General features: G+C 41.2%; 1 protein-coding gene across 1 annotated transcript in view; it reads right to left on the bottom strand.

Moving 5' to 3' along the window:
* The window catches only part of RERE (arginine-glutamic acid dipeptide repeats), a 183,130-nt gene extending 170,552 nt beyond the window's left edge, over window positions 1-12,578 (bottom strand). Inside the window, exon 1 of the mRNA XM_009646779.2 lies at window positions 12,254-12,578. Coding sequence (XP_009645074.1) covers window positions 12,254-12,578 — 325 coding nt within the window. The remainder of the gene's footprint in view (window positions 1-12,253) is intronic.
* Between the last annotated feature and the right edge of the window lie 1,233 nt (window positions 12,579-13,811).

Raw genomic sequence — 13,811 nt, 5'->3', positions numbered from 1 at the left:
TGTGCAAGAACTAGTGGGAGCCCCAAGGAGCATGGCTCCTCATTTCAGTGCCTCGGTGAAATGGCACAAATCCTTCCCCACCACCCCCCAGAAGAGTTACACACGATTAGGAGCAAGAATATTAGCAGTTACAGATCGTTAATAACCAAGTGGTACCTTTTAAAGGATCCAAAAAAATATTTGCAACATTCAATAAATTCTAAACATTGAAATCTGAATTTCCCTGTATTCCAAAACACAGGAAAATTACCAAACCCCCGAGAAGAAAGGTCAAGAATGGAAACAGGCCTCTATCGACAGCAATGCATTTGGCATGCTGGTTTAGTAACAAACGTAGAAACGCAGGGAGGAACGCATTGGGAACGACAAACACATGGTTTTAACTAGAAAACTATTACCACTGACAGGTAGGGAGCTATACAGTTGCCTCTCTTCCCCCCATATGGCTGACAACAAACAAATTGCCAGTCTGATTTTTTTTTTCTGAGCAGATTTCAAGCAACACTGCTGGCTCCTTGTCAGAAAACAATGTGCGAGAGCCCTGTTCTGCAATAAATGGTTCAACCAATTTACTGTGTTCATTTGAAACTCGCAGGAGTATTCCCGAAGCCTGGACTATAGTTCTTATTTGGCAAATGATTTTATTATAAACTGGTATCATAGCGAATCCATTTTCTTTAAGGGGTTTTGCTGCTGTTTAATGGACTGTCAGGATAATTTAGATTTCATCTATTTAAACTCATTCAAGCCTGGCTCCTGATTGTACAATAAATGGAACATATTTCTATTCAACAAAATTAATGACAGCTAATTGTAGTCTGCAGTTCCCAGTTTTATAAAAGCAACTGTTCTGCAGTTCAGGCACCCGGCTACATGATTTCCCACACCAATTATTTTTCTGCACTTTTCATGCATGTCCACACCACCATACAGTTCTTCCTGCAAGATGCATTCAGACATACTTTCGTTAACGATTCTGGTGCAAACCAAACATTTTTTCTTAGAGAAAGCAGTGTTACCAAAAAATGCCCCGCTGGAAGCAAAGACATTACAGATGCTCAATCACTAACTCATGCTAAGGCATCCTCCCGTCTTAAAACTGTTTTTCAATTAAATACATGAAAAGGGAGGAGGGGTGGCAATAAGAGTGCAGGCCAGTAAAAAAATTAATTCAATAACCAGATAGTCTAAGAGCTCCTTCTTTAACAACAGATAAGGTTTACTGCACGCATGCCATTTAAAAGCAGTCTTTTCTGAGCCTTTAAGGTCGCAGCAGAGTTTTGCTAGAGGTGCAACATTTGCTCCAAATGCTTCTCACCAGCGTTTTACAAATGCCTGCGCAGCCACCTGTCTCTCACCCCTGAACTGGATGCATTTCAAGAGCTTCATGGACACTCATTTCCGTAGCACTGTGGAAGACACAAAAGGCAGCAGCACCATAAATGTACCACATGACCTCACTTTTTTTGATAACCTTATTTCTCTTTTTCTATGAAAAATCCTTAATGTGCAAATTACAACTCGCTTGAGGAACAACAGCTATGGATAGTTTCTCCCATACCTTACATGCAAGCACAAATAATAAGCCCTAAGAAACCAACAGAAGTTGTCACGGTCTACATAAAATCAACGGAACAATCTCCACGATGTCTTCGAACCGAGCACGCGATCGGCCAATACACACAAAAACCTGAAGAGATTAAGGGGATCAAGGCTCTGTTATCACTCAAGATAGAGAATCTTTCTTTTCATGCACTTCCCATTCACTTGCGTTTCCCAAGTTTTGGTAATGAGTCAATGGTGACATTAAAAGAAATCAGTAGTACGCAGCTGGGCCATGAAGCTGTACTTAATGTGAAAACTGGCATCTTTACATGGCTTTGAGTTTAAGCAGTTGGACCATGCATAATTGTAACGCCGTGCTCTGGCAGGCAAACGAGCACGCCAAGAGGACTTGGAAGAGAAAACTCTTCTTTTCCCAAGCCCACCACAAACACCAAATGGTTGCTCAACTTCTCTCCCTTAGCTGCCCTTTTGATAAAGTGCAACACTACAACACCTCATCAAACTATGGATGGGCTTTATTTGCACAGCCCTCAACTGGAGAAGAAATTACAGCCATTACTATTTCCCTAGTAATTGGCCCATCATTTCCTCGTCCTGAATAGACAAATGAATAGAGAGTAACCCGTTCTGTAAGTTGGTGCAGCCTGAGCAGAAGCACATGTTCAGAAGGGGCCAACGCTACATGTCGCTCGGGTGAGGATGCTTTTCACTGTATTTCAAATACTGCAGTCTGTTGCCTCAAAGCCTGCTGCGATGCCAACACAGACGCTCCTGTCAAGTAAGCTTACGTGATATTCTCCTTACTGTCTGTTAGCCTGATACCCACCTACCCGCAAATACCTAGCAGCACTGTAAAAAATCTCTATTTTAAAAAAAAAATTCTGAAACAAAAACTGTTTTCCTGTTGTTTAAATTTGTAAATAGCTCTGAGATGCCTTTGATACAGAACAAATTATGCAGCAGCTGTAAAGCTGATCTTACAGCAGAAGTGTATTTACTTTCTTTTAACACTGGTATGCTACCCTTTTTTTCTTCATTTTCAAGTGCAATGGTCACGCTGGTACCATGCTAGTCAGCTGCTGAAATAAGAAATGCCCATTTCAGAAAGAAAAAAAAGGCACTATTAAGTGCATACAATCACGACTATAGATACAAGCATAAATTTTCAAGCCAAAGAAAAATATACCTACATCTACATTTAGGTGTATTTCTTTCCTAAACAAACAATACAAATCTAAAAGTCTTACATCTGTATCAGTTTTCACGTACATCCAGCCGCTCCTTTTACAGCACGGTTTCTGATCCTTTTTTTGCTTTAAATATCTTTAGTGCTTTTGGTGAAAGCATCACTAATGCATTTTGGACTTTGAAGAAAAAAAGACGACTAGACAGATCCATTCTTCCTGCCAATGCCGAAACAAAGGAGAAATGTTTCCAGTTGTAGCCCAATTTACTTGAGATGCTTCTTTAGAGCAACACATGCTCTGCGACTGGATACTGTTTATACAAAACTACCTCTTTAGAACAAAAGGAAAACAAACAGATTGCCCCAAATTTATGATATTGCAGGAAAAAAAAAAAATCAATAAGAAGATATCCAGTCACGGACATAAATACCTCACCAGTGCAGCCCATCAAGCAGTAACATGAAAATGGAGATAACTTTTAAAGGAGAATTTATTTTCATCAATTCTCAAGTTGTGTTTACCCTCTTCCATTTTCTGTTCCACTTGGAAACAATAAAAAAAAGCAGTCTTACTTCAACACACTCTGCACTTAGCCTGCTTACACATAGTCCTGGGTGTCAAACCCATAGAGAAATACTACTCTCACCTATGAGCTTTCTCCTCCACCCCACCCCCCCGAATACTTCTCCAAGGTCTTTTCACAAAACCGGCGTTCCAAAATGAAGCAGCAAAGGTTAGTCCCAGGATCAAAATTCTGACAGATTAAAATTCTGACAGATTAAATTTCACTCCCTTCCACCCCCAATTTATCAGAAAAATCTCCAGATAAAAGTTAAAACCATCTTCTGGCATAACGTAAACTCCTGCACTACATGGGAAACCGTCGCACCATTCCCAGTACAGAAGCGGAAATGGGAGTTTAGTTTACTGCTTACACAGGTGTTGCTGTTATAATTGACCAAACACTTCTTGATCAGTGAAAGACGTGGCAACTTCCACAGAGTGGAAAGTAAGAAAAAGGGCTGGTGAGTTCATACAGTAGAAGTTCAAACTATTTTAATTGAAAGAAATTGAAGACAAGCCATGCACAATTATTGCAGCCACAAACTCTGCTTTCACTCCTTGAAAACCACTATTTCAAGGAATTCCTTCCCATTAGTCCAGTTTTTCCAGAGTTCCTTCCCACTCACTGTGTTTTTATTTCAAAATTTCCATCTGTCTAGTTTCACGATGGCATGCTGCATTCTCTCTCAAGTATTACTTTTTGCTTAGCTTACAGTCTTTCTACATTCATCCCCTGCAAAAATAATTCCCTAATGCAGTCTGCAAAACTGCTCATATCAGTATTCCACAGTCACCTATGGTAGTTAAACCACAAATTTTCAACTGTAGCTGCTGTAGTCACACACACACAAAATTACATCAGTGAGGTGTTCACGCAAAGTTTCCCATTCATCCTGTAACAGCTCCAAAATACCCCAGCTTTACAAGGTATTTTGATTTTGCCTTACGGGCTTCTCGGGGAACATGTTATGAAGTTCATTCAGTACATAGCATACGTTTATAGAGTTCACATAATCCATGTTACTTTTAGCAACACCTCATTACAGCAGTCAATGGTAGCCCAGCTCATTTCGTTAGCGACCCACGGTTTGTTTTGATGGAACACAGGGACGACTCGCAGGTCAAGTATCAACAATAACCTTATAGAGAAAGCCTTATCTAAAATTCTCCACTTGCACAATTCATGTTATGAAAATACTATCACCATTTCATGTAGTAACAAAGGCAATGTGAAAAACTACCTGTTAGACCAACGTCGGCTAAGCGATGTCCCCAGGCCCAGACACCCAGCCCTTGCTACGCTCACCTCCTTAGCCCGGCTCTTCATGATTTATACACAAAAGCCAAGCAAAGCCAGAGGAATCCATTTGCTAGATCAACCTTGATCTGCACTTAAGACTCCATCTGTCAAGCACCAACAGCTGTCCATGTACAGACCAACGCCTGCCACGTTTAAGAGTAAATATGAACTCAGTAAATGCATCCTCTTTTTCTTCCAGTTTGGCTTATGTGCACTGCTTACACTAATAGCAGAGCTACAGAAAATTAGTTACATGCAGTTAAGTAGTCAATGTATGCTGTCATGTAGCATTTAGTATTTTCTACACTTAATATTATTCACCTACTCGCCTCATCTTTAAAAACCACACTTTTCATAAAATCTCAGATGCTGAGAATAAAAACCGCTGTTATATCCAGTAGCACAGAACAATCACACAGGTTTCAGCTGCATGCGGAAACAGTTCTCTACAGACTTCAATCAACTTCAAAGAAAATCCTTCTGACAAAAGTCTTAAGGATAATCTCTTCTAAAAAGAGATTGTTATGGGTTTTCCTCACCACTACTCACATATGCAGAAAGGTTGAAAACACAGTGCTGCAAGCATGAAAAATACGGGAACTCTGACAAAGACATTAAGCAGCACAGCTCCTGAGGTTATTCCTATTTACGGCAGCCCAAAGTCTGTCGCTGAATATCTGATTGCTTCAATGATCACGATGGTAACAGACGTTCAAATGAAGAGGGAAATACAGAGCCATGTTAGAATATGTGCTCGTTTCAACTGCGAAGCTTCTGAGGGAAGGGAAGACCACACATGCAGAAATACCCATCTCCGTGACCAACTTGGTCAACGCATGCAACGTGGACAGCAAACAACAGTCTGGCCAAAGACCTCCTAATTAAAAGTTACAGCAGAAAAAATAACGTCATTGCATTTCTCTTCCTTCTGCCCAAGTATAAAATTCAAATTTAAAAACTTCCCAGAAAAGAATTAATTATTCCCCCCAACTTTTTAGCAGCCTAAAAAACACTTGCCAGGACAACAAGGTGTATAGAAACAATTCATGTTCATATTATTATATATTTTCATATTTAATTCTGGCACTGCCTCCTTTCTCAGCTGGTAAAGCTGTCAGAATAAATAGAAGGCAGCATCTAGCAGAATGACAAACACACGGGTCAATGCCAGATGCAAGCCAATCACTGTCAGTGCAGGAGCCAAATTCCCGCATTTCAGTTTCACCGACATTCGACAAAAATACCAGTATAGCACTTATTAATCAGGTCAATAGAGGGAGGAAGCACTTTGGTTTGGTTTTTGTTTATATCTGTTTTTATAAAGCTCATGGAGGTTTCTAGATTAAAAGAACCATTTCAGCGATTTCCTCAGTTACAACAATGCAAAACATCTTGGCACAGTTACAATAAAGGGAACATTTAAAAATTAATTACATCAGCAAAACCTAAAACTTAGAAATTTAGGAGTCCTAATACTTGCTTGCTAACCAAACTGACAGCGGATTTTAAGACAGCTAGAAGAAATGTCAGTCCGACTAGATCCTGGGTAAATGTAAGTCTGGCTCCGCTGTGACTGGAACTCCGCTGGCCACACTCCAGAGGACACTTTGATGTCCAGCCTGCGGGTTCCCACAAAAGATGACCCACCATCTTTAGTTATTTTGTCGTTGTGATAGTGCAATAACCCAGCACCTGCAGGCTTCAAATCTGAGCCACTGAGGACTGCAAACTCTTTCATTGCCTATGAAGTGCTCCCTTTGAAAAACGGCCATATACTCTATCATCACAGAACGTATCGAAGTGAAAAGGATGTAAGCTCTCACTTTGATACATTTGGTGACAACTGAGCAGCAGTATTTCACAACAGTGCATCCGACCTGCAAATTCAGACTCTTTCCTTCTCTGATGCCTGTCCAGATAATGGCTTATGGGGTTACGGTGCCTCCCGAACAGCACTCGGGGACAGCAATCTAACAGAACTTTAAAGGGACATCAACCTACAAATCCAGAAAAGTTAGTACTCAACTCAAGTTATATTTTCCAGCAGCAGTATCTCACTTTCATCCTAGTGACAGTGACTTCCCATACCTTTAAAAAAAAAAAAAAAAAAGGCAACTAAACCAAAAAGTCCAATAGCTGTCCCAAACAGTGATTGCCTAAAACATCTCCAAGTGGCAGAGACACATTCCTGTTTCTTCGTGTACTACGACAGATGTTCCAGGATCCACATATCATATCTGATGCTCTGCACCTCTTCTTCCAGCTTCACACAGATCTTAAAACACCTAGAACAGAAGCTCTCATGTAAGCTATTCCAAAGCAATTTGCTAGAGAACGACCAAGTCCTATAACGCACTACTGTCCCTGCAGAAGCATTTCACCTTGGGTTACCTCGTGTTGATTCCGCTTGCTGATGTGCTGTTTATATAGCTACTGATGTCACTGTAGAAACAGATCCTCATAAATCCTTTTAATTCCTGAAGATCCTTTTAAATGTTTCTACGTAGGCAGAGCAAACAATATTGTCCTCATCTCCAGGTGACATATCAAGTCCTCTGTTTTCCTGAGGCTCTAAATCAACTTAGACCTTCCATCCAACAAAGTTTTTCCAGTCCAGCATTCAAGGTGCCATCATGACGACACTACAGCAGTCTATTCTGTAGCAACAATATCCTCCGTATTAAGTTCTGTGGCTTTAATATAGTAATACCCCTTTCCTGACACGTTGAATGGACCAAGGGTGAAAGGGGACGATACAGTTTCCTCCAGCAAGAAAGGTGGCATGCAAGAGTTCAGAGACCAAGAAGGAACAGGGCAATAAACAGACTCTTCTCAGTGGTGCCCAGCACCAGGACAAGGGGCAATGGGCACAAACTGAAACAGAAGAGGTTTCAGTTGAATATGAGGAAAAATCTCTTTACTCTGAGGGTGCCCGAGCCCTGGCCCAGGCTGCCCAGGGTGGCTGTGGAGTCTCCTTCTCTGGAGATATTCAAAGCCCACCTGGACGCTGTCCTGTGTAACATGCTGTAGGAGAGCCTGCTTGAGCAGGGGGGTGGGACTAGGTGAGCTCCCGAGGTCCCTTCCAACCCGTGTGATTCTGTGATAAAAGTATCCACATAAGTGGCAATTATTTCGATGCAGATATTTCTGCTATGTACTTGTTCCGGAATCTTAACCCATTTATTTCATAAGAGCAATTTATTGGGGTACTGAAAAGAAAATCTTCATGTTCAAGGACAAGCTGAAGATACACGAGAAGAATACCTCCACACATCAGGTCCTTGTAAGATTTCAAGCATGTTGTTGCCCTCCAGAAGAGGGAGGGAAAAAAGCTTCTCTGGAACAGTATCATCGCTACCTTTTTCATCTTTCATTACCTTGGCCAGAAATGTAAAGTTACTGACAGCATTATTTGTTTTCCATCACATAGCTCCCTCTTCCAGCTAGGCACGTCATTCTCTTATCCAAGTATCAACAGCAGGGTCTATACAAAATCCTCTGTATTACCCAACGGTGTTTGGAGAAGCACGGCACTTGGAAAAAGCCTGGACACATGTTTCAAAGCACCTTAGCCACTGAAGTCCATTACAATACACTGACAGCACTTCAGTATGTTCTTCTATATGGAAAACTCATACACAGACCCCAATTGTCTAACCCAAACAACAGATATAGTTCTGAAGTCTGGTTTGCACAGCAGAGTATTAAAGTATTCAAATTCGCTTCCAGTCTGACAATCAAAAAAGCAGGACTGCAAAAAAACATACTACGAAACAAGACCACCAGTTTTCGACTGCGCCCAGTTAGGAGCCATGCGTTAACCACACTGCATGCAAACCGTATGGCTAATCAACCCTTTCAAAGCGTGCTGTGGTTTGGAAAAAGCCAGTAGGGTAAAAGGCAGTCAATCTGCACTAGAAATGGAAGGAAATTCAGCTTTAAATAATCTAACTGAATCTAAGAGAAGAAAAAAGAAAAACCTCAGCCTTGATGCAACTGCCTTATACTATCGTTACCTTATGCTAAGGAAACCTATAAGCAAGTCTGAATACACACTGTACAATCAAAATTAATCTGTAACCATGACAGTCATTTTGACAAAAGCAAGGTAAGAACTGAGAAAAAGAGAAGAAAAAAAAAAAACCCACAGATTAGATTTGGAAGGAAGCGGGAGGGAGGTTATGGCAACAGAGAGGACAGATGGGGAAGTGGGCCAACAAGCTTTAGGGTAGGCCTGTGTGATTTCCTGCAAAGTAGAGAAGATTAATTCCATAGTGTTGTCTGAGCTCTACTCAATAAATTTTAATACCTGGTTTAAAGCTATGCATACATTCATTATATCTATGCAAATTAATAAGAGCAGTATTTATATAGTAACAGCATAGCGTAACCTTTCATTTGAAAAATTCCAGTGATCTTGATTATCTATTTATTTACAGTTTATTTGTTATTACTCAAATATAGCTGCTGAGGTCAGCATAGAAAAAAGTAATATTAAGTGCTGGATTAAATACTATGCAGCAATGGGGTAAACACAGAATGAGATTTTAACCAAGGACTTCATAGTAAGAAAACACAGACCTTTAGCATCCATCCATATCAGATAAGAGTATTTAAGAGAATCAAACGAATGGAAAAGATTTCCTTTCCTTAAAGCCTAAAAGATGTAAGCTGAAGACAGCTATCCGTTCTGCACACACCTTTAATTTTCATCTTTCTAATCCTTGCTGTGCAAGTCTCATTAAACTGTCTTAATCCCTCTTAAATTTTATGTAATTTGTACCCCTAGCTACAAATACATCTCCCTATATGTAACCTAGCCATAAGACAGAAGCTAAGAGTTTCTTCTGTAATAGATGCTAGAATTGTTTTAGACTATAGTATGCACTGGAATGTGCATTCAAGATCTCACTCCTGTTAAGAAGTTATGTTTTAATTAAAAAGTAAAAAGCAGTACAGTCAATGAAGGCTTCAGCTAGGCTCATGTCCCTCCAACAGCGAGCCAGCCGTAACGCGTGAGCTCGTTGCTCTCTGCAGTTTTCAAGACAAGAGACAGATGCAAGTTTTTAAAAAAGCACAAAAAGCAAACTGAACAGAAAAGTTTCAATTCCAGGGTGCATCTCTTATGCTAATAAAGTGTAAAATTTAATAAGGATATTTTTAAATTATAAAATAGCTGTAAGATACCTCAATTATCACGAGGTTCTGTGGCGTTCCCTGTTCCTTCACTAGATAGCCTCCTCCAGATCAGGTACAACCGCTTCCCCCCACCCCCTTTTCTTCAAAGGATGCAGAAAGATGGGCAGGGAGAAAACGAAGCAAGCTGCCTGTGGCCAGCACTAGCCTTTGCTGGGACTGGGCAGACCAGCTTTCAAATCCTTTACCAGATCATGGAACCTCTTCCAAACAACACTCACGTAAGGAGGAATCGCTCCCCAAGTAGCCAGCTCCCTGTCACTGGTTCTGCAAGCACCGTCACCAAAATACACTTGATAAGGTACTCTGCCTCTTGGAGATTCTTCTCCCACACTACCAACCACGTGTGCTCCCTGCAGCCCCCTAAGGCCTGAGCGGTGCTTGGCCAGCACTTACAGAGTATTTGCTGCGGGCAGGTTCTCTGAGACATCTCCATGCCTGTGCTGTGACTGAGGCTTTACCTTCCATTTCAGACCATAAATAGTCTCCCCCAGTGTGTAATTGCTGGCAAGCGAGAAGGTACAAGCCATAACAGAAGCTCTTGCCAGGCTGTACATAAAGAAGATTTCTCTTCTGAATGGATCCGCTCGTGAAAAATACAGCATAAACGATCTAAGCTCTCCCCACGCTGCCAGCATTTACAGGCTCTCTCCCCTCCTTTGCCAATTATCCGGCAAAGGTGCAACCTGTGTAACTGCAGTACTGGCTCCTGCTGTTCCGCAAATCTTCCTCTACGCAAGTACTGCTCCGTCAGAGGTACTCCAAGCACTGCGCCTACTGGACCAAGAGTGCTAATAGTTCTCCATCCTACTACAGGATCAAATTGAGATCACAAACTGATTTTCCATCTTAGTTTTAAGCAAAGTCTTTTTGCAATAAAGCCAGCGTATCACATTGTGCTACCGGGCCCACACAACAGCTGTTCTTAACAGATTTGAAATTATTTTCCATCCTCTGACATTGAAAACAAGACTGCCACCAAAGCTGATGCTTTTGCAGGCTCCCTATTGCTACTGCTCAAGCAACAAATATTACTCAGCTACAAGCCATGACCAAGAGAAAAAACATACCTTCTGAAGGGTTTGAAATGATATTTGAAGCATTTCAATAGATAAGCTATTCCGACAAACACTGGTAGATCCAAGTGAAAACAGACACTAGAATTTTCACACAGAATAATAAGCATGGAATGCAACACCTCCAAAACCAGCAGCATTTCAGCCCATCTGTATCTGCACCTGATAATGCCCACACATACAGCAAGCATTTTAGAGCATTTACAGCAATGACAACTGGATAGAGCATGTAAAACATTTACATCTGTAGCCGTACAATGAGATTTTAGTAGTTCAGATATACAGCACCTCATGGAAAAATTGGACAAGATTTTACCTCATTAGTTTCCATGGTTTTCAGTTTGAATCCATTTCTATTTTGTTCCAGCAGTGTTACTGCAGCATACTGATCATTTTACAGAAAAGTAATATAAAACTAGCAGAGCCCTTAAGCCAGTGCTTTGAACAGTAAAGCCAAACATAACTATTCCTTGTGGTAGAACAAACAACTGCAATCAACACTTCAAGAATGCTGTGTAGATGAACACAGAAATTTTTACTCAAAATGAGGAACACAGCTAGCTGAATAATCTAATTTTCAAGTACAATTACATTTTGAGGAAAAAGTTAGCTGGCAGCAGCCATAGCTCAGATCTTGAAACCTTACATGAGAACCTAAAAACCTTATGCAAACTTGGCAGTAACGAAGAAGCATGTCCCAAGACATCCAAGAGCACACTGCAAGCTTCTGCTTCTGTCCCCAAACCATCCCAGACACCTGCTGACACGGACACCGTCTGCATGGACCAACAGCTAAGCTGCTGTGCATAGCCATTAGCTAGCTATTAACGAGGGGGTTGAAATCAATGGCATAGTAGGTATGAGATCTTACATCACCTGAATTATTTCACAAACAGAAGACAGGAGAGGAACTCTACAAAGAAATCACAGATTTGCAGAAAAACCTTGTCAGAAAGGTTGGAAGATACTTCTGTATGCCACCTAGTCAAATCTCTGGCTCAGATCAGGTCTCATTTCAAAGTTGAAGCAAAGTACTCAGTGCTTTATCCAATTTAGCTTCGAAATTCCCAGGGACAGAAATTCCATACGATACACAGATAATTAATGCAGTAGAAAGAAAAAAGGGTGGCTCTTTGAAAAAGAGGAGCTAGGTTCATTCCAACAAATCAGGTATTACAAGATATAGTGAAAACCTTTTGCACGCATATCCATGTTTGTCTCCAATGGAAACGTGGCAACCTGCCCCTAGGACAATCGTAATTTAAATTAACGGATAGCACATTGCGCTGTCTGCTGCAGCCAACTAACTGGTAGCTCTGGTGCACAATTACTTTCAAAGGAAACATAACATAAGAATGTCTTACCTCCAGGCCTGTAGACAACATCATCCTCTGTGATAAAGGACGTTATTTCACCGTTGTCTGTTCTCTCATATCGAGACTTCTTCTTGGGTGGTTTCTTTTTGCTTTTCTTTGTGGACTCCTCGGTGGTGGCACTGTTGTTGTCATTGTCCTCATCTTCACTATGGTCACTTTCCGCATAATTCTTGGCGCCTCCTTCCAACGTACAGCTCCGTCGAGGACGTGAGTTCTCACTCTCCCTCACCTTGTCTCTCTTGTCTCGCTCCTTATCCCGGTCTCTATCCCTGTCCTTCTCTTTGTCTTTGTCTTTTTCTTTGTCCGCTGTCATGATTCGCCACGTGCCTTCTTCTGTCCTCTCACGGCTGGGCCTCCGTGAAAGGTAGACAGTGAGCCTGGGCTTCAGTCTTCTGAATTTCTCACTCAAATCCAGGAAAAATTCAACCACTCCAACAACCCCAGCGTTTTAAAAAGGTTCTTGAAGGGGTGGGGGGGGGGAGAAAGAGGGGAAAAGCCCATGTTAATATTCAAAATTCTTTCAATTTCTGAAAATAAAAATAAAACCAAAGAAAACCCCACATCCTAAAGCAACTCAGTATGAAAAACACAAGACCGTAAAATACAAGGCAGTCTTTTGAAGCATTCATAGAAATGGTAACTTATGAGGTGTCTGTGAAATGTTTGAAGTTATTTCCATCCACAAAAAGATCTCACAGCTCCTTAAAAAAATTCTTTTGTTCACTACAGAAATATAACAACTTCTTAGATGGGAAGCGCTCACCAAGAGCACATATGATTTTTTACCTGCAGCTGAACAGGAAGCATGCAAGTGAAAAAACACGTTTACGAAGGGACAAGTGCAAGCAAGGCAGAGTCTACAACTTCTTCCTCGAAGCAAATGAAAAAGTTTAGCAAATGGCCATGTTGTTTTACACCTCAACACCACTAGCAAGGGACACCCTGCAAAGCTGGTGCAGAGTAAAGAATGCCATCTGCCACCTCCAGGGCAATCTGTTAGGAAGTCTTGCTTTTCCAAAAATAGAGCTAACCTGTAATCCACAGATTACAGGAACGAGTTAATTGAAACCAAACCACAGTAGTTACAAGTGCGGCAACAAAATCTGCTTTTCCATATATCAAAAATCTGACCTTTCGTGCTTGCTTTACCAATAACTGAACACATGGAGGGGGATTTTATAACTCACCACCTTCACACATTCAGTTTCCTGCTGGGGAATAGGAAGGGAAGAAATAATCCTATGTTTTTACTTCCCTGATCATTTAATCAATACAGTTAGCATCAACTGCATTTTTTTTTTTTCCTTCAATGAAAGTTTAGATTTAAAAAACTGGACTTCCTATTACAAGAGAGTTTGCAAGCTTGGAGCGACGGGCCAGGATCCTCAAACCCCAACCAAGTGCACAGACCAGCTTCCTACTGTCATGGTTTAACCCCCCTGGGCAGGTAAGCACCACGCAGCTGCTCGCTAGCGCTCCTCCAGTACCCAACAAGTGGGATCAGGATTAATTCCCAATGAGAGACTATTACTGCACCTCAGTCAAA

Source organism: Egretta garzetta, unplaced genomic scaffold (assembly GCF_000687185.1).
Source record: "Egretta garzetta isolate BGI_Z169 unplaced genomic scaffold, ASM68718v1 scaffold29, whole genome shotgun sequence".
In the NCBI taxonomy this organism is placed as follows: domain Eukaryota; kingdom Metazoa; phylum Chordata; class Aves; order Pelecaniformes; family Ardeidae; genus Egretta; species Egretta garzetta.
This window is presented reverse-complemented; position numbering and strand designations above follow the sequence as displayed.